At 42.0% G+C, this 24,978-nt stretch overlaps 1 protein-coding gene across 6 annotated transcripts; it reads right to left on the bottom strand.

Moving 5' to 3' along the window:
• Nucleotides 1-1,465: 1,465 nt before the first annotated feature.
• Nucleotides 1,466-24,762, bottom strand: LOC113057429 (vitrin-like). 6 transcript variants are annotated; one of them, XM_026224847.1, is made up of 22 exons: nucleotides 24,681-24,762; nucleotides 21,711-21,795; nucleotides 20,884-20,943; nucleotides 20,636-20,792; nucleotides 19,628-19,761; nucleotides 18,481-18,558; nucleotides 17,749-17,913; nucleotides 17,597-17,647; nucleotides 17,006-17,044; nucleotides 16,859-16,912; nucleotides 16,007-16,069; nucleotides 15,829-15,891; nucleotides 11,418-11,492; nucleotides 11,166-11,231; nucleotides 10,651-10,713; nucleotides 9,893-9,943; nucleotides 8,711-8,776; nucleotides 8,464-8,611; nucleotides 7,930-8,033; nucleotides 3,390-3,616; nucleotides 2,763-3,276; nucleotides 1,466-2,258 (listed from the first exon to the last, which is right to left on the bottom strand). In XM_026224847.1, exons 2-22 carry the CDS (start codon nucleotides 21,739-21,741, stop codon nucleotides 2,080-2,082), a joined length of 2,388 nt encoding a protein of 795 aa, XP_026080632.1. In that variant the 5' UTR covers nucleotides 21,742-21,795; nucleotides 24,681-24,762; the 3' UTR covers nucleotides 1,466-2,079. The 6 variants fall into 6 exon arrangements, with proteins under 6 accessions (XP_026080632.1, XP_026080633.1, XP_026080634.1 ...); XM_026224848.1 differs by lacking the exon at nucleotides 17,597-17,647 and adding an exon at nucleotides 17,498-17,530 and having other exon boundaries at nucleotides 2,080-2,258; XM_026224849.1 differs by lacking the exon at nucleotides 16,859-16,912 and having other exon boundaries at nucleotides 2,080-2,258.
• Nucleotides 24,763-24,978: the final 216 nt, after the last annotated feature.

Below are 24,978 nucleotides of genomic sequence, written 5' to 3'. Positions count from 1 at the left end.
AGGTCAATTGCTGCAAACCAATCCAACGGACGAATGCATTCAAAAATGCGCTTGGGCGTTAGCATCTTGATTGGAAGTCTGTGAAGAGCTCGGTTCAAGGCACGCAAGTCCAGGACTGGCCGTAACCCACCTGTCTTCTTGGGTACTATGAAGTAGGGGCTGTAAAAGCTGGACTTCATGTCGGCTAGAGGGACGCCTCTATCGCACCCTTTGCCAGCAGGGTCACGACCTCTGCGCGCATGACAGGAGCATCTTTGTCCACCATCGTCGTGCGAACACCCCGAATTCTGGGGGGACGCCGGGCAAACTGAATCGCGTCACCGAGCCTGATCGTTCGGATGAGACTGCGGGATGACCTAGGAAGCTTTAGCCAGGCTCCCAGAAACCAAACCAGCGGGGTCAAGGGGACTACAGGTGTACCAACAGTACAGGGACATCCGTCTCAGGAACGCCACTGAGTTTTTATTACAATTATTATAAACTCTTGCGGTCTTCCTCTGAGTCTGCACTTTCGTGACGTAATGCCGCTTTTTGTAGTCTGCTGCTCCAGTGTGGGCTCGGCAGAAGTGCATAATGAGGGTGCATAGCGGCCGTAAAGGGGGCACTCATGAGCACCCTTCTGAACCCTTAAATTGTTGAATTGGACACACTACGGTCTCGTGGACTTAACGGATATGCGCACGTGGCGACCATTGTAAGTCCGAAAGACCGAAAGTGCTCATGAAGTGTTCCATTTGGGACAGGGCATAATTGTGCATTAATGGGTGCATTAACAGAGCTGCAACAAAAAATCTCAAAAATCTGTCAAAAACAACTAGCCAATGATCAGACAAATAAGCTTCTCTTACATACGTAGATGTCTTTGATGAGGAAGTCTGATGATTAAACAAGATCAAGTGTGTGCCCCTGCTTATGTGTGGGACTGATTGCTCAAAGTTAAAAGAGTCGATAAACTGTACAAACTCTTTTACAAGAGGCTTTGAAGGACAAGACAGATTAAATTATGTGGCCTCAATAATGGTTCTCTTTTGAATGTTTGGACAGATTAATTTAATATCATGACTGATTTAATTGCAAGTTTGTTACTTTGTATAAAATGGTTAGGGTTAGGGTTAGGGTTAGGGCCACTGTGATGAAGCATGTGCCCAGAATGCCTTTGCCTATATCCAGCCCTAACTGTCTGATCAGAGAAGAAAGAGCAGTTCATCATAAAGCCACAAGAGGACTGTCTCGTCCTCAGATTGCTCTGGCCTCTGTTCTGTTTTATTCCCAGTAGAATAGCATATTTCAGGCACTTAATATGGCAAAAAAAATCTTGGGCATGGTTTATATATATATATAATTATGATATGGATGCATGATATGGCAGAACACATTAAATATCCTTAATAATCATAAACATTTTAGAAAAATTAAAAGATAAAAGATATTATGTCCCAGACGGTTTACTTTCAATACAAAACTGTGAATTTGCTGGTTTTCAATAATAATTTTATTAAAAACTGCATTAACATATTTGATCAGTTGACAAAAATACAAGCATTTTTATATATACAAATACAAAAATTACATTACATGAATTTAAACTGACAAAGAAAAAGAAATCATTCTGTTAGAACCACACAACATAAGCTTCTGAAATATGGCCATTTTTCTTTAATTGTTGTATTCTCTGTAACTTATTAACATTTTTGTCTTGTGCAGACAATTAGCTATAAGCTTTCCATATGAACAAAGATATTTATGCATTATTATTATGCATAAATCAAGCAATTATTTTCTCAAATACCTCTTTGGATGTGCATGTCAGAAAATCTGTAACTCTGTGAAGTCCATCACACGTTAATCCAAAACCACCAAACGCACATCCACTGCCATCTTTATCATTTCCACATTGTATTTGGTTTAAATTGCACAAAAAAATAAAATAAATCTAATCTGGAAACATGCTGCCGTCCTCTAAGCTTTTCATCCAGAAAGTAAGGTTTCTAACGACAGTATCCTAAATTAACTGTGTGGTAATGCACTTACTCCTTGGTTTCTCGGTGACATTCTGCCATTTCCATCAGTAGGCCTGGTTCAGTTACGTGGCTGGGAGTTGAACTCGTTGCAGATGTTGTGAATAATCTTTGATACATACTTATAGAGGTTGTCAAACTCATCCACGAAGAAAGAGTGGTCTCTGTCGGGGTCAGTGGCGATGTATTCCAGCTCGTCCTGTGCTGCCCAGGCTATACCAATGGAGTACGCGATCACACCTAATGCATGGGATACGGGAGAGTACAATAGTTCAAAAATGTAGGAAGTGCTGGTCTGGAAGACAGCTTTCTTCACATTCATAGACACTGTAAATACATCCTCTAAAACAGGTACTTTTATCATTCAGCAACATTTAAGTAGAGCCCCGAAGGCCCTGACTGCTGTTTAAAGTGATTTACCCATATTTCTGGATCTACATCTCTGGCTGATAGTTTGTTTTTGTTATGATGCAATACAGTTTTGGATGTTTCATTTTTAATTTACTGAATGCTTCAAGTGCAGTTAATTATTTGCTATACATGCAAACAGACAACAGCAGTGTTAAAGCCATGCTCTTTTGTTTGCCTTCGAATCTCTGTTTACATTCTAGATTCTTAACCATTATGTATTGTCTTGAGTATTGTCTTGATCGTGTTAAAATCTGAATATTGTTGTCCATGTGACTGTTCCAGACACAACCACGGATGCTGGCCCAGGGACCTACTGTGTTCCACTGCACTCACCTTTACCATGAACCGCCAGAGCTGGGGCCCGCACGTCATCGTAGGAGCGTCCATCCGTGATGACAATCATGATCTTGCGCTTGTTGGGTTTGGATTTGCTGAACAGTTGATCTGCAGCAAATGTGATGGCGGCTCCCGTGCTGGTACCTCCGCTCCAGTAGTTTATACGCTTGATAGCATTCAGCAGATCAGCTTTGTTGTTGTGTTGTCCGAAAGCGAACTCAAGCCTCTGTTCGTACGTGTACTGTACGATTCCCACACGCGTATCCGTGTCTGAGATCTCAAATTCCTGCGTCACGTTTGCGACGAACTGGAGCACGGTGCGGAAGTTCCCGGTTCCCACGCTGCTGGAGCCGTCGATGACGAAGGCGATGTCGTTGGCGTTGAGGCAGGTCTTACTGCACACCAGGCGGTCTGTGTCGCACACGCGCTTCACCAGAGACTGCACTTCTTTGCGCAAGGCGAACCAGCTCATGATAGGGAGCGAGAAGAAGCCATTGGTTCTGCACACAGCCTACAGACCAAAACAAGAAAAAAAGTTCTCTCTGATTCCCTCAGTTGCGTTCGTTTGCCATGACATTCTGGCATGTGTCTAACTGTACACCCCACATTAGTCAGCATTAATACCTTGTCAACAAAGTTGGTCTCCACCACATTCTGTTTTTCATTCTCATCTGGGCCCTCGATGGTGACAAAGAAGATGTTGATGCCTGACTCTCTGGCCAGACGCGAGGCCTCCTCCACTTTGTCAGTGGGCCAGCCGTCCACCAGGACCACAGCCACATTGGGCGCTCCACCTCTGTTCCCATTAGCATCACTGAAGAAATGCTCGTTGATGTAGGAGAGGGCCTTTCCTTAAAGGGCCACAGAGCCAGAATCAGTACAGAACAGCTACAGTTGCATCAGCCTTCCTCCCTGTGAACCCTCTCTGCTGTGTTTCAATTGAAGCACTGTTTTGGGTTCAGGATCTACCCTGAAATGCTTTCCTTAAATGCTTCCAGGACTTCAGGAAAAGGCAAGAGTTCAGCACGCTACTGCTGAAAACCATCAGTGCAGCACTTAATTAAACTGCATAACATCTCTTCATCTTTGTTTTCTCCACTTGGAATTGATTGCTCAAATTGTCGTACTTATACATTAAATGGACCTAAAAAAGGTACTGGGGAATGTAAGGCACAGCTAAAAGCTTCTGAATGTTGGTGCATGAAGGTTGCTAAAACTTCTGCCCAGATTTCTGCCCTATTTTGCAGTCTGGATGAGTCAGTGCTGAGATTTGACGCCAGTCTACAGATTTTGGTCAGTTGAAGTTAACTGATTTCTGGTAAGATTACACAGTATATGATAGATAAAAACGGTTTAGTGTGATTTTCGGTTCTTTCTTTTCTAACCATTTATAAAACCATCAAATGTATGGTGCCTAGTGTTTTAAAAAGTCATGTAGTATCTTCCAGCTTTCAGATCAAATGTCTTTAATGCAGCAGGAGAGTTTCTCTTTACTTATTTCACTTTTCATTATTATTTATGCTCAGTACATTTTAATCAGCCAGTGTTTTAATGATTTTTTAGCAGAGGCATGAAATTCAGTTCTCCCTTACACTGTAAAATCCTACTTAGATTTCATTATTAATCTTTTCTTAGTTGTTATACTTTGTATGTTTTATGAAGTTACAGCTACTTTCAAGTTTAAATAAACAATTTACTTACTGTTTTGAGTGACACTTAGAGAAGAAGAAGAAGAAAAAAATAAGTCTTCTTTTTAAACTCACCATTATAGTGATTAATGGACCATTTGGTTGGGCACTTGGAACTTCTTTTAAGTTATTATAATATATATATATATATTGTTTTTGTTTTCTGTTAAGCAGCAATGCAATATGAAATCACTGTAATTTAGTTTCAAGGGAAGAAAACTAGTAAATTGGTTGCTTATAGAGGGTGACCTATATTCTAGTTGTTGTTGTTTTTCTGTGCTTATTTTCATCAATGAGTAAAACTTTTTTTTTTTCATAATATCTTGAAAGGTACATAATTGGGTAAATATCATCCTTGAATAATTTGATGTAATTTGCTGAAGTTACAAAAAGACTTGCACTCTGGGACTCAGCGAGTAGCTACACTAATTATGAGTAAACCTAAATTAAAGGTGCCATCTGTAATGTTTGGCAAAAAAAATCAAGTCATACTCCACATTCCATAACAGATGGGGGCAGTATGCCTCAATAAAGTGAATTGGTCTACTCTAGAGTAACAAACGAGAAACGGCATAGTCTCTATGCTCCACCCCTACTTTCACAACAACACTACAGCCATAGCTGAAGCCTAACTGTGCGTTCACAACGCCGGCGTCTAGAGCGTCAAACATCGCTCTTGCCGCTCTGCTCACGACGCTGCAGAAAGATTTGTGAGCGCTCAGATGCTCTAACGTAGATTGAATGCTTATTTTGTATTTAATGCGGCCGCAAAGCAAACAAGCTTGTTGATCTCCTGCAGACTAACCACAAGGAGTTATAACCTCATTAAATATTGTTGTGGACGAAATATTAGGATCCTTTACTTAAAATGAATAATCTCAGACACCTTGGTCCACGTATCACTTTTAATTAATTTTTTTTATGTCCCTGTAGGCAAACAGGGACACATCATAGATTAATACAAACGCTAAACAGCAATAATCAACCTGTCCTTTATTCTGCTTGAGAACTAATGTGCCAACTCTCAAGCATTCACCGTGAGACACACGCAATTGACTCTTTTCACACACTTCCACGCCACACATCAATTATTTCACGCACAGAAAAACCACGAAGCACAGAGGACACGGAGACCAACAGACTAGACAGAGCAGGTTAGTTATGATACATAGGGCTGTGCAAAAAATCTAATGCGATTTTCATGCACCTCTCATCAGTAAAGACGCTCCTGTAATTAGAAGTATATCTCCAGCATGTGCATTCAGATCAGGGTTGCCAGGTTTTCACAACAAATCCTGCCCAGTTGCTTCTTAAAACTAGTCCAAAACTAGCCCAATCGTGTTTCCGGGAGGTTCCCCGATAAAAATTGCTTCCCGGGGTTAAAATATAAATTTTTGGGAAGGGTTTCCCTGGTAAAGTTAGCATTTAAGGGGCTAAATATCACGTCATTGGTATTGGGATTGCTACAAACTGCGGACATGAAAAACAACCGCAGACTTGGCAACACTGGTTCAGGTGGAGCGGCAGTAACTGCACAGAGCCTTAGTCTACCGACAACTAACACAAAATCGCTTTCAAAATCGACAAAGAATCGCCTGCGATTTTAATTTCGATTTTGTGTAGATTGTCAGTGAATTACGGCTGTGTAGTCAATGCCAACCGGTGTTGCCAAGTCTGTGGTGGTTGTTTTTCATGTCCGCTGGTCACAGCGACCCAATACAAATAACGTGATATTTAGTCCCTAAAATGCGATTTATACCAAGGCAACCCTGCCAAAAAAACTATATTTTAACCCGGGAAGCAATGTTTTATCGGGGAACCTTCTGGAAGCGAGATTGGGCTAGTTTTGAGAAGCAACTGGGCAGGATTTGTTGTGAAAACCTGGCAGCCCTAATCTGAACACACTTGCTGAGATATACTCCTAATTACAGGAGCGTCTTTACTGATGAGATGTACATGAGTAAAGACATGCACAGCCCTATATAATAAAATGGGTAACGTTAAGTTATAGCTAGCTAATTATCAAACGCAACTACGGTTAGCCATCGCTAACATTAGCACGTTTATCGAACAGCCTTTGATACATTTCTATGTTATAACTTCCCGAAAACAAATACACAAATATATAAAACAAACTTCTAGCGAAATACTAACAGCATCTAACTTACCAATCCAAAAGAAATGTTGCAAGATCGGAGTCGAACCTCATTTCTTTCAGGTCCATCGGTTGTCTCCAGTGATTAAAAGCAGTGCCAATGTTTACTCTTGATTTGTGTTTCCGAGCGCGGTTGTTTCCCTGTAGCGGGTGACGCTCTCTTCCATGAACTGAAATGAACTAGTGGGCTGTACTTTCCACATGATTGACATCAGGTTCAAGTACACGCCCACAAGCCGTGCGAGTTATTTGTGTATTGCAGGTTGGCTGGTGGTTATGTTGCCCGCATACCGCCTCCCATGGCCGAAACTGGTATTACAACACCTGTCGGGCCGGGGCTAGTAATGCTAATGCTAATTAAGGTTGATATCTCTGCAGCACTATAACTTGACATTTTTTTAATGACATCAATGCCCTTATTTCTTCTGATTCTTTTGATGCGTGTAGGTCATGTTATGGATATTTTTACCTCAATTTCTGCATATGGCACCTTTAAAGGATCAAGTACTAGAAGTTCCTAGCACTCTCGTGTAAGTAAACTATACTTACTTAGCATTGGTCAGTACAACATACTGTACCATTCACTTTACTTAGTTTTTCCAAGGCAATCAGTTTATATGCTTTTTTTTTTTTTTAAGTAAGCCCGACTAATTAGATTTGACAGTGTAGATCACCAAGCTTACATTTACCACAACCAAATGTATATATTTTAGATCTATTGCCAACATTCCAGTTTAAGCATTGTGTAGAAAGGAGTATCATCTTTCTCTACAATACATGACACTTGCTTTGATATTTTGCTATTGTTCATATATTGCCCATGACTTTAGTCAAATAGTTTTGGGGGTTACTGCAGCCCTCAGGAATTTCAGAGTCCAAACAAGCAGGTTTGTGTAAACATTTACAGGAGATGAAGGGCTATGGTGCTGATTAAACATCGTCCAACCAGATTCATCAAAGCAGATAATGTTGTGTCTTCAGGCTATCTTTAACTTTATAGCTCTGCTAGAGAGGGCAGCTGTTGTTGTTTTTTTTTTGTTTACAGGATTCCACTGTTAGATTAAAGTGAAACACTATCTATAACACAAACCATACAACCAATGTGAAAAACTAATCTCTAGGTTGGATAAACCTCAGGCATTTGGTCAGCTTACACAAAAACACCACAGAGTGGCACCAGCCCTGTAATTTAGCCACAGTCCCAGCTCAGATTTAGATCTTATATGAAACGGAGATGTGCAAACAGGGTCAAATTCAGTGAAACCATGTGATGACTACTGCTTTTTGGTCTTCAGGGTGTAGTTCAGGTTTATTCACTCACCTACATTGGAGAGACCACCCTTCTGGACTATTTTGCTGATGGCCGGCTTCAGATCCTTGGAGCTGGAGAACTGTTTAAGACTGAATTCTGTGACCGGATCATCCCTGGTTCAGAAATGAAATGTAGATATGTTATATCAGCAAGGTCTAACTGTGTATTTGTATGTTTTGGTTTGTTGGGTACAGTCTGAAATGCACATTATTAATGTAATTACAGAACTGATCTTAGAAATGTACAAATGTGCCTCTATGGATCAATGAATTTACTAAATAATATATTACTGCATTGGTTTAATTAATTTTTGAGTTCTTCAAAAGATTCGCACGCGTATGCATACGTGAAGCTCCTGTGTAAATGTGTTTTCATTTTAGACACTGTCAGTCCGTATCCAAGTGAGTGAACATTTATGTATGTTAAAACCAAATTTTACTTATGAATATCTGCCAATACTAACGGCATTGATTTTTGTGGTAGTCCCTCATTTATTCTTATCAAGACATGAAGTATTTGAGTGTTTTCTGGGACTTTGTTTACCCATATTGAATGATGCCCATCATGGGTCCAGCTACACCCACATTGATGACCTGAGAAACCTCCACGAGGAAGTCTTTCTGAATCTTAAAACGGCGTTTCCCAATGCTCCAGCTGCCATCCATGAGGAATGCAATATCAACTTTACAGTCTACAGAGACAAGATGAGAGTAAATTGAGAGCCATGAGAGGACGTGAATAATGATCTCACAATCAATGACAGTTTTGAAGGAGCATGGAGGAATTGTACTTGGATCTCCTTGAGACGTGAGTTCAGGAGCTCTGGCTGTTAAGTCATGTCCTCGTGCGTTGAAACCTTGAAGATTACAGGACATAACAATTACAGGTAACATTCACAACATACCATATACTGACTATGAGAAACTTTCCAAGTATATGTCAACTTATTTGTCTAACCCTAAACCTAAACCTAACAGTCTAATCTGAAAGTTAGTACACATGTTGTTGTGAATCCATGAGAAGTAGTTGACATGTAGTTGCAAAGTTACTTATAGTTAGTAGAATGTCTAAAGTGGACCATCAAAATAATGTATAACCCAATTACATGTTAGGAAATTCATGAAACCTATCTATAGTGTTATAAATAACTATGTTATGGCTTATCAAGTCCAAACTTAAAATAAAATAGCTTGTCTATATAATTGAATAAAAATGGGAAAAAGGCTACGAGGCCCTGATAATTTTGCTAATTCAAACTTTTGATTGTAAAACTGTAATAAAGCAACCCATGTCCATTAGAAAAATATTTTCAGCAAAATTTTATTCTGTTGCTTCTTACACATTTGGCATGTTCAGTGAAGTGGCCAGTGAGTGGAAATAAAGACATGTTCAGTCTTATCTGACACAGATAAACAACCACTGGAAAATAAGTCTTTATTAACTCTTTCCCAGCCATTGAAATAATTTTCCAGCTTTCTGTGCTTTCACCATTTTATGATAGGAGGCGCTATTACACATTTTCTGAAAGAGTGCTAAATCTCTGGATCAAACACAGGAGAAGAAGAATCAGAAGAAAAGTGTTGGTGTTTTATTGCTACTAGCGTTCATTTCAATGAGAAAATGCAATGAATTAATTGTATGTATAGGTATGTTTCAGAGTTTTGCTAAAATGTTCATATAGGCACATTTTTTAAATGAACTCAAATGAGTTAGATGTCTCACCTGACTCTAACGGGTTTGACCCAGTAAGCGACTCCTTACTGTAATCCCAGACTAATTAATATACATCATGTAATCATAAAAAAAAAAAAAAAAAAAAATATATATATATATATATATATATATATATATATATATAATCAATTAAATAAAAAATCCTGTATTTGGTCATAGTGTCACTATATATCAATATTCTGCACTGCGAGTAAACTGTGTGCTTTAATATACAAATGTGCTTGTGCCTTTGACACACCTCTGGTGGGGCTCGTCTTAGCTGGAGGCTTGTGTTCTTCTGGCGCAGGAGCTGAAAACAGAAATCATGTTAACATGAATCAGGCCTCTGGTTTTACAAAGACACAGTGGCTCACAGTGATGGTCCTCACTACAGTTACACAACCAGTAACATACTCACCGGAGCTGTGCCCACAACTCCCATTTCACAGCCATGACGTCTGATCTTTTGAATAAATATGCAGTAAATGCCTTTAAGTTTATCTTCATTAATCCAGGCATTTTTTGTATTATAGCATTTACTAGATGAGTACAGATGACCTTTTTGGTACATGCAGCACTATACTAATGCATGTATTATTAGCAAAAAGTAACATAAATAATCTTATTCAAATACCGTCTGACTCTGTGGTACAGAGTTCAGCAGCATTAACAGCATGGCTGATGCTCCCAACAAAGACTCTTCTGAATCTAGACACGGGGACAGATGTTGTAGTTATATAGAGTGTGCAGTACACACTCTGCTCACTGCCATTACACCATAAGTCAGGCAGAGAGACCCATTAGATCAGACCATCTTGACTATGTTGGGAGACCAGCTTAAACCAGCTAAGACCAGCGAAGCAGCTTAAGCTAGGTTACAATGTTATTTAAACTGGAAACCCTCACAGAAAGTCATGTTCATACGGAACATGTGCTATTACACATATATAACATATACTCATTGCATAGACTTTTTGGCATACATGTATTATTCCAAAATAAAACGAGAATACTTACAATACTGTCCAAAGTTATACAGCCAGTGCTCATACTCTGTGTTATCAGGCCTTGGGTCAAGAGCTAGAGAACAGAGGCAGCATTTGCAGGAACATTTAATTCAGCATAGTGCATTATGGAAAATATACCAATAATGCCCATGTGTACAAAAAAAAAAAAAAAAAAGCCAGACAATCAAAAGCTGTAAAGAGGAGTACAACACTTGTAGCTTACCACCTTTTCTCAGACATGAATGATGAGGTTAGTCAGAAATGCATGCTGCTCTGAATGTTTTTGATATCATATGGGTCGCACATTGGCACAGACTTTTAAAACTAACTTGAAAGTTAGCGGCATGGCCTATTTAAACCACATGAAGGAAGTAAACGCAGTGTGAAAACGAGTAGCAGATATGGTAGGAACCTGTGTACACTGATATGAAGCTATGGTGATATCAAAAACAGACATGTGCACTATGAAGGCATAATTCAGATGAATGTGTTTTATATATATATATCAGTGTATGAAATCCTTACCTGTGGGGTCACCAGTACTCATCCTGCTCCGTTTATAGTCTGTGTTTGGCACAGAGTGGCTACTATCTGAACAGAAAGTGATGGTTGGGCCTCATGTCAGATTTAGATTAGCATGAATTATGAAGTGTTTATTGATATTCAATTGGAATTTAAAAGGATATTTAATCTATGTTTATGTCTTGTTTATTGCTCCTTGCATTGATGGTTATGTTTTCGAACAGGATGATGAAACCTGCATAATGATTATGATACCTGTTGGTCTTCTGGTGCCAGAGAACCAATCAGGTCGTGCGTACGCAGGGTGCGGCCAATCTCTTCTTGCAAATGCTAGATACGGAGATTGAAAAACTATTACTTCAAGACATCAAATTGACTTTTAGAGGTTTATGTAGCAAGGAAATATTGTATATTAATCTGTTAATCATGCTTAGAGGTTTAGAGATCATGTACTGTCAGATTAAAGAAAAATGATGTGTTCTGTCATGTCAACTATGATGTCAACTCGTTAGACAGTTCTGATCAAATAATCACTTTTGTATCACACAGGCATTGATGGCATTAGCCATTTTCTTTATTGTCATATTTTGCTATCTGCTAATTTAATCTAATTAAAATAAAAGTTAAATTTTATATCTAGATCAAAACTTGTGTGTGTGTGTGTGTGTGTGTGTGTGTATATATATATTGTGACGAGCATCCTCGGAGGAATCAGCATCGCTCTGGCAATCAACGTAAAACACCTGCATGTCCTCACTGCTCGGCCGCATCGCCCAGCATTGGTTGCTGGAGGGAGACCCCACCCCAACACAGGTAGTGGAACGAGTGGTGGTCGATCGCGTCCTTTGCGCACTACCTCGCGTTCACCGTCAAGCCCTCGGGATGAGGAACCCAAGCAATGTCCGGGAACTTGTGGAAGCGATTGAGCTGGCATATGCCATCCATCACAGCGGGGCAGGGGACCGGCTGCCGCCATTTCCCCGGAGGGTTGTCCAGGAGCGACGCCCACTCAAAGGCACCGCGTGACCGGTCAGCAGGTTGGTTCCCCCACCGCGAGATGAGCCCATGCCTAGCGCTGACCCACCATCGCCTCCGAGAGCCTGGCTGGCAGGCTGCATCGTCCATCAGCGGGAGCCCCCGAAGCAGAGGTGAAGGTGGATGGGAGACGATTCCGGGCCCTGCTGGACTCAGGCAGTGTGGTCACCCTCATCCAGTCACGGTTGTGCGCCCCCCAAAGCGGCCAGAAAAAGTACTGGCCCGTGAGATGGTCATTTCATCCCCCCAAGGCACCTGGCCAGTGGAGGTAGGCCAGGTAAAGGACCTGTTGTTGGCCATATTGCTCGGAAGGGATTGGCCTGGCTTCGACAAGCTGCTCATCGCCTCTACTCAGCCTGCCAGCCCCAAGGGGAACCGTTGAAGGCAGAGGCGGCCGCCTGGACCCTGCCGCCGGCCGTCCCTGCCTGTCTCCGACAGTGGGGAGAAGGTGAGGCCCCCTCCCAATCTGCTAATCTTTTCTATGATGTGTACCAACAGACTGCTGGAGGGGGCTCTTTCGCCAAGGAACAGCGGGAGGACGACCGACTCAAACACTGTTGGACTCAGGTGCGAGTCGTGGATGGAGAGGATGTCCTCCCCCGGCCCCAACCTCTCCCACATTTTGTTGTCGAGAATGGCCTGCTGTATTGTGTCACCCAGCGGAGGGGCAAGGAGAAAAAGTTGCTAGTCGTGCCTCGATAAAAGACAGAGACCATCCTGGAACTGGCACATTCCCACCCCATGGCAGGTCACCTCGCGGCAGCCAACACCACACAACGCATCCGCGACCGCTTCCACTGGCCGGGCCTGGAGGCCGAAGTAAAGTGATTCTGCCAAGCCTGCCCGACTTGTCAGGCCACGTCGCCCAGGAAGCCCCCCCCAGTCCACTCATCACGCTGTCTATCATCGAGGTGCCCTTAGAGCGGATTGGAATGGACATAGTGGGGCCATTTCCAAAGTCTGCCGAGGGCATGAGCACATCCTGGTCATCGTCCACTATGTCACCCGGTACCCAGAGGCAGTCCCCCTGCGGAAGGCCACCGCAAAATCTATGTTGCTGTTTCTGCTGGCCAGCCGAGTCGGTCTTCCCTCAGAGATCCTGACTGACCAGGGAACCCTGTTCATGTCCTGGCTAATGGCGGACCTCTGCAGGCTGCTGTGAGTGAAGCAGTTGAGGACCACAGTCTATCACCCCCAGACGGATGGGCTTGTAGAGAGGTTTAACCAAACCCTCAAGCAAATGCTCAGATGCGTGGCGGCAGAGGACAAGCGGGATTGGGACCTTATGATCCCCTACGTGCTCTTTGGGATCCGCGAAGTTCCTCAGGCCTCAACTGGCTTCACCCCCTTTGAGCTCCTGTTCGGCCATCAACCACGGGACCTCTTGGACGTGGCCTGGGAAGCGTGGGAGCAGCAGCCTGCTCCTCATCGTACCATCATTGAGCATGTCTGACAAATGAGAGAACGGATTGACCGAGTGATGCCGTTAGTCCAGGAACACCTCACCAGGGCCCAGCAAGCGCAGCAACGTCACTACGACCGGGCAGCCCAACCACGTGAGTTCCAACCCGGAGACCGCGTCATGGTCCTGGTCCCCAGCTCCGCCTGCAAGTTCATGGCCTCCTGGAAAGGACCCTACTCGGTGGTGGAGAGGATTGGACCAGTCACATAATGCCTGAAACAGCCGGGACGGCAGCAGACAGAGCAACTCTATCACATCAACCTCCTGAAAAAATGGGTGGGGACCTGGGACCAAGTAGCTGCCCTGAGCTTCACCGAACCTGTGGTTGTGGATGTCAACCCCCACCTCTCGGCTGCCCAGAAGACGAAGCTACAGCAACTGGTCAGTCAGTTCCAGGATGTGTTCTCCTCCCAGCCCTCTCAGCACCACATTAGGACACCCCCAGGAGTCGTCATCAGGCAACGGCCCTACCAGGTTCCGGAAGCTCGTCGGCAGGCTATTGAGGAAGAGGTCCAACAAATGCTGAAGTTGGGGGTAATAGAGCCATCCCGGAGTCCGTGGTCCAGCCCCATTGTGATGGTCCCAAAGCCGGATGGCACCCTCCGCTTTTGTAATGACTTCCGCCGCCTGAACGAAGTCTCCGAGTTCGACACGTACCCCATGCCTTGGGTGGACGAATTGCTGGACCGCCTAGGAAGGGCCCGGTACATCAGTACCCTGGACCTCACCAAGGGCTATTGGCAGGTACCACTCTCTGAGGCCGCTAAGCCGAAGACTGCCTTCTCAATCCCCAGTGGCCATTGGCAGTACCGGACCCTTCCCTTCGGCCTACATGGGGCCCCAACACAGTGGATGGCCCGCGCCAAGGACACCAACGCCAGGGTGACTCGCTGTTTCCTAGCACTCCAGGACTTCCACTTTGAAGTTCGCCATCGAGCTGGGGCCGCCAACACGAACGCCGATGGCCTCTCTCGAATCTGGACAGCTTACTCAGGTTTGTCAGGGGTCATTCCCCACCCTCCCCTAACTTCACCCCTACTCTCTGCCTATGTTCACAGGACCAGAACGACGTTTGGGGGGGGGGGGTGACGAGCGTCCTCGGAGGAATCAGCATCACCAATCAACGTAAAACACCTGCACGTCCTCACCGCCGGCTGATCAGTCACAGCTGCTCCCCATCAGCTTGCGCACTCTTAAGCAGCACACGCTGCACTCAGAAGACGCTTGCAACGCTGGTCTAATCCCTCTCTCATTTCTCCACAGAAAACAGCAAGTGACCGACAGCCCACCCACTTTGGAGCACTTGAGGACACTCTCTTTCACTTTGGTTTGGCACCGAAGAGCACGGGGAACGCACGGGAAGCACCAGCCATCAGGAAGTGGCTCACCTCACTTCACCAGGCATCTTGCACCAATAAATAAATTCACGAACCCTTGTCGAGTGATTCTTCACCCCGTGACAATATATATACACACACATATACACATATAAAAGCCTCAGCTTTTTTATTTTGTACCGTTCTCTGAGGTCCACTAATAATCAAGCTTTTAAATGTTTTATAAAAAAACATAGAAAGTTAGAAGCAATACGCATTTTTATTGTACTGTTTTTGAACCCCTCTCCAGAATGCTCTGTTTGAATAGATGTGGAGGATCTTAGACTCGGAAGTAAACGCCCACTGCTGTGATTGGCTAACAATTGAGTATGTTTGACAGTCTACATCCTTCACAGATGAATGCATACATTCTCATTACATATCAAATGATCTGTAATAACAGCAAAGCAATTGTTACTCACACTTGTGTGTTGCAACATTACTGTCAGATCGCACAGCATCATTTTTAATTTTCAATCTTTCTGAAAATACTGTGTTGAATTGTGCCGTATTTGTAAACGAATCCGCAGTAAAATTGGTACAAAGGACCAAGTTCGTTAGTAAATATAACCAAGATGTGCTTTAATATTTATTTACTGTCAAGTATAATTTCAGCATGTTTACTTGCTTGGCTAAAGCCTTGCTGTGTCTAAAGGTGCTAATTTCAGACAAAGCTTTACCTGATCCCTCTGATGCAATAAGAGCATTGCACTGTCATTTGTGTTGTTTGATGTGTATCAGCACACATGCAAAGACACGCACATGCTAATAGACGGCATCTGCAGATACTTACTGGGATTAGACTGTGCCGTGTGCTGCTTTCTCTCAGACTGTGGTTGCACCCGACTGAAAGCTCCTTAACAATGTGAAACAGATGTAAAAATATCCAAGAGAGAAGAAAGCAAGAGTTCATGCCTGCATCGCAGCTGCTACTGAGTGATGTCTGAATTGAATGAATGAGTCATGCAAACCTGAAGTTGAGGAAGCATGCGGCTGTCTTCTGATCGTGGTGCTTGTCTCTTGTCTGTGCACACCTGCCGTAAAAAATGCAAACACATTCAAGACAAGCCACATTTAAAGCTGCACCTCACTGAAAGAACACAATACATCTAAATTAGCAATAGAAACTCTGAGCTGATCTATCAGTGTGATATACCAAGGACTGTGCCTGTAAAATACTGTAAACAACATGCAAAACAACTTGTACTGTCTTTGGGGAAAGCTGTAAAGTGCTCCTTGTCCTTAACTATTAATTGTGCAATACAGGAATAATATTGTCACCAAAATACACACTGAGGATACACTAATTTCCACAACAGAGGTTTATTTGTAGGTAATGCGAGGAACAAGCCATGTGAAGAGGTCAAGTCAGTGTGTTCAGATAATTTCATCAAACTTAGCTCAGACGGTAATAGGCTTTTTATTTAGCAGGAAAAGCATACAAAACTTAAATTAAATTGTGAGCCAATTTTTATGTTTCAACGATCATGGTGAGGAAATATATTGATTGTAGGAAGAGTCTCATACTGTATATTTTGCTTAAACTGTTAGACATGGACATACAAAAGAGCACATTTACAGATTTTGAAACAGTTGCGTATTTGGATTAAAGAGACATACCTATACAAGAGAGATAGCTAGGAATATTAGAGGAAAACAGCAAGTGAGATCAAAACTCATGTAGCTCAGGACACAAACAATCAACAGCAATATATCAAAATACTTAACAATATACCTGTTCCTAGAGTACAAAGAAACGTAAAGACAACAGGTAAGCATCACAAGACAGGACAAACAGTCAGAGTAATGTGAGTGTGGTTTACCTGTGTTTGTGCGGGGTGAAAACCTATTGGCATAGACGGAGCTGCCTCTAAATGCTTTACACAAAGGTTATGGTTAGAGTTAAGGGCTTGTGTTACTGACAGAGGAAGTGAGGACTACAGACAGTGTCAAAGTAGAACATACTGTACCTTGCGCAGGACCCTTTCCTTGGGCGATCTGGGGCTGTCCTACATGCAGCATTTAGAGAAAACAAATATTGAAGCACTGATATAATCTGTTTTTTTTTTTTTTTTTTTTTTTATCCTGGTCTTACTAAGCAGGACTCATCAGTGCATGTAAGTCTAAAGAAAAATATCATAAAACTTCATCAAAGTATAGTAATAAATTCTGCTTTTGAAACAGCTGGTGCTCCAAAGAAGAATTTTCATTTAATATCTTTTAAAAAAAACTTCATATCTTTTAAGTGAAACATTGTTTCATGCCGACTTTTCATGGGCCAACACCATCTACACCCCAAAAGACAACAGGCGGTTGCTACGAAAACAAAGAACCAAAGGAACACTGCAAGGGACCATTAGTTCTGTAAACCACTAAAAACACACCCAGAAGGCCTGAATAAAATTATATGACAGCAGCCACAAGAAGTGCCACGTGAGGGAGATTCAACATGCTTGACTTACGTGCAACAGAGCTGAAATACGGGTGACTGCTGCCTAGATCAGAAAGAAAGAGGTTGCTTTAAAAACAGAGAAAGGAAAGAGGATGGATAGAGAGGGAACCTGATCCATATCGTCCAGACTGGATGCTCATTTCAATAGGGTACTGAAAAACTGACCCAAGAACAAATGAATAACAGCATTGCATTGAATTTACTGTAATAAACTAATTCATTCAATTAAGATTTATTCAGATGTGTTAAAGGCTAGCTCACCTGCCTCACGGACTTTATGAACGCTGGTGACCTGTGGCTTGGCTGATGTGGTGATGGGTGTGGTCACATGAGTGGTTGTGGGCGGAGCTGCAGTAGAGCTCGGCTCCGCCTCTAGAGCCTCAGTCACAGGCGACGCTGTGGAGTACGTCAGGTCTTTGGGATCACCTTGGGATCGAGGAAATGTGAATAGATGATGAACTGCTACTGGTTTACCAGAGGATTCTGAACATGGATCCACACTATGCTAGGCCCTGCTGTGTGTGGCTTTAATCACAGTGTTTGTCAGACAGAGATCCTTAAGCATGAATTCCATTATTTCCATTTTTTTTTCGTTTAAGATTGAAGTTTGTCCCTGCTAAAATCTCACATTAGCTGGATCTTGCCTTCTAATCAGTTACAGTGGTTTGGGTGCCCTAAGCAAATTTCAGGTATGGGGCCCCTACAAAAAAAATATATGCTCTTAAACGACATCCCTGAATGCCAGCAGAGGCAATGTCAACTAGACATGTGCCCCAGAGACAGATCCCATCTGGCCAAAGGAGAATGGCACACTATTTTGCTTACCTCGCTTATTGGTTAAGTCAGCCCTAGCTCAGCTATTATACATTCCCTGGCAATCAAACCCATGATCCTGGCATTGTTAGAGCAAAGCACTGCTGTTTAAGTTAGAGGAAAGGTTTAATGACATAACAACACACATATGAGTATTAATAGCAAGCTAAAACAGCTTACCTGTTTTCACTGTGGTGGGTCTTGAGGATACAAAGACCAGAGTGGACGGGTAGGTCACCCCATTCTTTGGTTTACCCACTGACACACAGAACCAAAAGTCATGAATCCAATTAATTTTATTATCCACCCACATAGAAAATGTCTTCTGGCCCAGATCCGGGCCAAACAATCACTTTTCCGTCGGCCCAATAGTAACGCGAAGAATGACGGCCCTGAAGTGGCCCAGAACTGGATTAAGGACTAGGGCCACACATGGGCCATATCCGGCCCGCATCTCAGCCAGTTAATCACCCCTGGGCCAAAACAGGTTTTATTATTGGTACCAATTCTCAGCCTTAATTAAACCAGAATCCCCCAGTCTGAGCCACACCTGAGCTTTATATAGCCCAGACCCAACCCAGGCAGCAAGCTGTTTCGGCCCAGATCCGGCCTGGATCAATTTCATGTGGGCCAGATGTGGGCCGGATCTGGGCCAACACTATATTGCTGTCTGAGAATACAGAATCTTAATATTTCATATTATTGCCTTGTATATTACTATAATTGCAATTATTCATTTTTTGTCACATGTTTTGGTAAACCAGACAGTAACATAGTGTTGGCCCAAATCCAGCCCACATCAGTTATTTATAATACAACGCTTTTCCACCAAAACCAGAACAGAAGACTCGGGGGCGCTATTACGCAGCTCCTCAATGAGTCCAGAATCTCTCGATCAAAAACACAGGTGAGGAAGACAATGACAATGCATATGAAAAATAATGTAATCATCTACAATAAGCCACATATAAATAAAAACAGTCTAATGTTAGAGAGTGAAATGTCGATCCAGGATGTGGTTAAAGGACCGTGCAAGCTCTGGGGGTGCTGATGGAAGCTACTGCATCTTTGCTTTGATCATCATACTGAATATGCTCAGAATGTAGATTTCTTTTTTTAATAAAAATTGTTGATAAAAAATGAAATCCTTAAGCTAGAAAAAAAGCTTTTTTAAGTAGACGCTCTGTTTTATTTTGATGCATTACATGTTCAGATATTCATCCAACAAAATATTCTGGTGGCCTTGAAATTTTAGTGAAAATTATAAAAAATGCTATACATATAGGTGTTTTCCAACAGTGTGTGTTCAGAGTAAGCTCTACGCTACCTGAGACAGAAAAGGATTCTCTCCAGTTGGGTAAGGACAGAGAGCGGACACCGTTGGCAAAGCTACCCTTGTAGATCGTCTGTCCTGCCATCTTCATCACAATTACCTTTCCTCCAGAGTTAGTGATGACACCACTGACAACAAAACAACAGAAACAACACAGTGCATTTATCTAAGGGATCTGCATTGATTTGGGCAGCTTTAAAAGCTTAGAGTGAATATTGAGAAAAGAAAATGCTAGAAATGCTTAAAAATGCTATGATGTGTACTGAGATTATATAAATTACATTTGACTGAGATCCAGTGGCAAAGATAGCGTGATCACTTTTGAGGGTGGTCTATGGAATAATATAATATATAATATAATCCAAACAAAATGCATGCATATATCTCCCACATGTGCACTGACTGATACACCATAGCATCTGATAAACTAACACAACCTCCTCAGCCGACATTATTTGTTGAAGAGGCACACACATTTTGTTCAGCTTTCCCTTTGATCTACCCATGTTATTCTAATCATTTCTCCACAAGTTTTATAGGGTTAGACCTTGACCCATGAGGTCTTCAACTAAATTCTCCTACTCTCTAAACCTCTCAGGATGTTGTGATTACACTTAACAGCCATGAAACAGATGACTGGACGATCAGACGCTGCAGATGACAGATGTTCGCAGGGAAGATCTCCAAAGCCTCCCTTCCTGAGGTAGATCCATAGCATTATATACAGGTTTCCACTCTTTTTGTCTAATAAAACTTTATGAAAAATCTCTAAAGAAACTGCTTATTGGTCCCCAATAACTACAATGGTCAACTGGTGTAGTGGAGTAACAAGGCTTGCTAAGTGTACATTTTTGCTAAATTATTTTCAATTAGATTAGCAACTTGTGATTTCATCAAGAGAACTCAAGCTTTTGCATAATATTTTAATTTGTCATACTGATCATGCAGTAACAGCAGGTGAACACCGGGTCTTTAAAGAGTGTTTAAACTGTTTGAGCTCACCTGTGAATGGCAGCATTGCAGATACTGGATATGGAGGCAAATACACCTGTCCCATACACTTTCTCCTTGGTCTCCCTGCAGTTAGCCGGACACTTGACAATAAACTCTGGGAGAATGATCTTCCCAGCCCGCATATCACACTCTATTGCTGGCACAGCTGGGAAAGCAGAGGCAATGTCAGAAGAACATCATGTGGTAGCAAATGTCTCAAACATGCATATTACTATCAATAGATTAATAACAGCTACCTTGTTTTGGTTTTTTGTTCTTTCCATTTGGCTTTGCTCCACTGGAAGTCAGTAGAAATACTAGGAAACATACAGTAGATCATACAGTACATAATACAAATGCAAATAACGAGACAACCTATTCCACAGTTGCAATAAGGCTATTCCTAGAGTAGTGCAAGAACTCAAAGCAGCAGTAAAATTGCAAACATGTGCAAGGGCCGTACATCTCTAAAATGAACACTTTTTTTAACGTGTGATTTAGACTTAAATGTAGGCTGTCCAATTACTGTGACTGCTGCACACCCACTGAACTGTTACTAAACTGAATATATATGGAGCAAGCTGCCATCTATAGTTTGTTGAATTCTTGATACTGATTGGCTGATGAATGTTCCAAGCTGTGCAATCATTTGTCGGTAAATGCACAGCTATGAGGTAGTCATAACATCACCAATGAATTTCACTTATTTCAAAGTCCATACAACAGCAAATGAACCAAAACCAACAAAGGCACCGATCATACAAAAAATATGACTAACAATAGGACAAAAAAAACAAAAAAAACAAAAACATTTCCACTGTTTCTTCACTAAATTCTCTATGGAAGGTGTGTTTTCTCCCCCCACCCCTCTCTCTTTCTCTCACAATCTCAGGTGTGCATTGTTTTTTTAACCAAAATTTGCCATAATCATCCTACTGAGAAATGATCCCAGACATGACAGCTTGAAGAATGCTGAGTGTGTTAGTCAGCCAGACTGTAATTAATAATCAAGCAAGTCTGTTCATCCAAAGTTAATTTAGTGAAGAATAAGTAAATGCATATTGGAAAAAACATACAAACCTACCAATAAAGACAGCAGTGAGAGTTGCTTTCATCTTGAGCTCCACAGCAGGAGTGTAAAAGGGTCTCTTAAACCTCTGTATTTCTTCCTGTAAACATACAGAATAAAAAGCATTGACAACTTTACAGACACATGAGACTAGCACGTTAAGACCATGTCGACTGACTTGTACAAACCTCCAACCCAGTCTTGTTTACAGGAAATATAATGAAAGATAACTCATCAGACCATGTTATTTTAAATTCCTTATTTCAGGGATCCAGATTTTGTGCTCCATTCTTTGTGTATTTTGGTGCACTGGTCCTGGATACAACTGGTTTCTTAATGGCAGCCCTGCGTAAACCCTGGTTTTATGATGCTTTCTGGACGTCTTGCAGCTCACAATTGCTCAACACACACTCACTTCAGGGTAACAAAGACTAACCACTGCAAAATGAAAGCTAGCACAGCAGATCAGTCATTTCTCGTCTCATCATCACAGGCAGCGTCCAGATTGCTGATACCAACACATTGTCTCTGAGCTTAACCTACTGCCAAAGCTATAGGCCTGATTTACTCAAAGCCATTGCTGTATTTCAATCCATTCTGTAACTGACGGGACAGATATGTGGAAAGAATGCTGAGCTACTTATTATGTTTGCTGAGGATTGGGTTGTGTCTTTCTAATGTTTTTTTTTTTTGTGATGAAAGTACATCACAAGTAGTTTAGGCCACCCAATATAAAGTGTGCTCTTCAGGACACCCGAGGACAACTGCTCCAGCTTTAATTTTGACTGGTGAAGCGGTGCGCAATGACAGTGACAATGATTTTACGTCTCCACTTCCTGTGGAGTGATGTACCGATGTTCCCTTATTCCCTATGCCCTTCACAGAATACCATCTAAAGTCCACTTTGCAGTCCACTTAGGGTTGAATGGAACGCACCTCTTGTTATGTTTACCTCTTGTTTCTGGGCCCAAAACAGGCAAAGTCTGTCTCATTAAAGGCCACAATGACATACCTGACTGTAACCTGTGATTTAGGAACACGTTGAACTCAAATTGAACTCATGTTTCACGTTTCGTATTGTGTTTTACCCCCATAGGGGCTTCAGCACTTATAGTTTTCTTTTTTCTGCCGCTATAATAATTCAGTGTAATAATAACACCCGGATTAGCGAGGAATTTTGAGATCAATGAGCTTCGACTCTTCTTAAAGCCCAGAATGAGCACACAGTCCAAACCAATGACCACATGGAGTCCACACATGAAAGAAAAGCTGAGACACATTCAAGCATCATAAACGAAGTCAGGGCTGTTTTTCATCAAAGGAAGCTATACACATTATTCATCCATCCATCACGCTGTTCTCCAGAGCTGCTGTCCTCTGTAGTGTCCCAGGGATGCTGGAGTCTATCCCTATCCCAGCATCTTAGACCAAAAGACATCGATAACTAAACATCCAAATTATATGAATATCAACATGAAAGCTTGTGTAGATGAACTCCACCACCACAATTAAGAAAAGAAAAAAGAAAGTAAAATGTTTTCTGAATCACAAGACTGAACACAGCTTATTTTCAGTTTAGCGTCAGCCGGTACCTTGAGCTGAAAAATCTCCTGAACAATCATGTGCTGCTCTAAGAAACAGGTTAAAATCCCATAATCCTCATTTTACTGATTTACTTTCAAGCAAACTCATTCGGCTGAGCACAAAGAACCTTACGTGAACTCAAAGAGTAATAAGTAGAGCACTATGTACTAGAATTTAAATGAATCTTTTGATTCAATGGAATTATTTTGTACATACATTTTTAGACCTTACGTTCGTAATACATTTTTGTGATTACATTTTAATTACTTTGACAACTGACTGTATCTCTACACCTTCACCACCACACCCGGCCCCAGCTTAACCGTGTCCCACCTCAAAAGAAGAACAAGTGTTTTACAGTGCAACATGAACATGATAAGAACATTGTACCAAACTTTCTTTTGGGCAACTACATACAACTACATAGTTTAAAATGAAGCTCTCTTATGCACATGATCACTTATTAAAGTCACTTTATTAAAGTGCTCTCCTCACCCACACCTGATCGGAGGAATCATTCAGAGGAGTCTGGAGCAGAAACGCTGCAGGATGACGCACATGCTTGTTTAGTTGTTAAGTCATTACTACTGCTTAGGTGTCAAGTCAAAATCGGGTGAGGGCCATTCTTACTGACAGCATTTGATTGAGGAAGACCACAGGTCAGCAAAAAAAAAAAAAAAAAAACTTTTTAGGAGCCTAATTAACTATCATATCATGTATGACCTCTTCATAGTTTATCTATGTCTTTAAATATCCAATGTAGAGTTAAACTAAACACACTTGAATGTTTACCAAATTGAACCAATTGAAGGAATGCAATGTATTTATTAATTTATTTAATTGCCACTTTATATATGGAGTAAATGGAAAGAAAATTTTGGCTTGATTTAAACCTGCAACACCTGCCTTACACAGCTCAGACACTGTATAACTGTATACATGCTGTATCGCTACTGTATACACGGGAATAATGAAGGATGACACATATATAGACAGTTATATAGACAGAGGAACAAAGAACAGCAGAAGAACCTCAGCAGAATCCTGCAGTCCTCAAAGAGCAGACATGTCTCTACAGAGTTTCCCTTCACATCTCCACACACAGACACGCATCATTCACTCAAACAACAAGCCTGATCAAGCTCACAGCGATTCCTCACATACTGCTGCTGCAGACAGAAGAAGTGCTCTTCCCAGCTTCTGCAGTACAGCTTCGACTCAAACATCACTGGCTCTGCGCGCATCTGTCTGGCTCTAGAATTACTCGAGGAAGTTTTGATAGGCGGAGAAAACAAAAACTGAAGCACAAGGCTGCAGGTAATTCAATATAAACTGAAAGTTTTTGCTTTTTTCCCCTCCCCGAAACCAGATGAAAGTGTGTGAAATGAGAGGAGACCTTACCTTCAGAGCTGCTCGGTTGACGCGCAGAGACGCTTTGAAACTAGAGTTGCACTCGACCTGACAGTGTGTGTGTGTGAGTGTGTGTGTGATGCTGGAGGGGAAAGTTACTGCCTCCTTCAGTCCCACCCTAAACACACGCACAGCTGTGTGAACAGTCATCAGGGTCACGACCAAAACTCTCCATATCAGAGTCTTGCTGAACAGAACATCGGCACCTCTCAGTTATTATGAGCCATACAGTTTTCACTCATCATCCAATGTGCAGCTCATTTAGAACTTATTAGAGCTAATTAATAAC

This window comes from Carassius auratus, chromosome 38, assembly GCF_003368295.1.
Source record: "Carassius auratus strain Wakin chromosome 38, ASM336829v1, whole genome shotgun sequence".
Classification (NCBI taxonomy): Eukaryota; Metazoa; Chordata; class Actinopteri; order Cypriniformes; family Cyprinidae; genus Carassius; species Carassius auratus.
Note: the sequence above shows the minus strand (reverse complement) of the source record. Positions and strands in the feature narration are given on the sequence as shown.

Coding starts and splice junctions, on each gene's coding strand:
- LOC113057429 (XM_026224847.1), bottom strand. CDS start 21,741: ATGAAAGCAACTCTCACTGCTGTCTTTATTG. Junction 8,777..9,892: donor TAAGACGAGCCCCACCAGAG/GTGTGTCAAAGG, acceptor GTAATCTTCAAG/GTTTCAACGCACGAGGACAT. Junction 8,034..8,463: donor ATGGGCATCATTCAATATGG/GTAAACAAAGTC, acceptor TTTCTGAACCAG/GGATGATCCGGTCACAGAAT.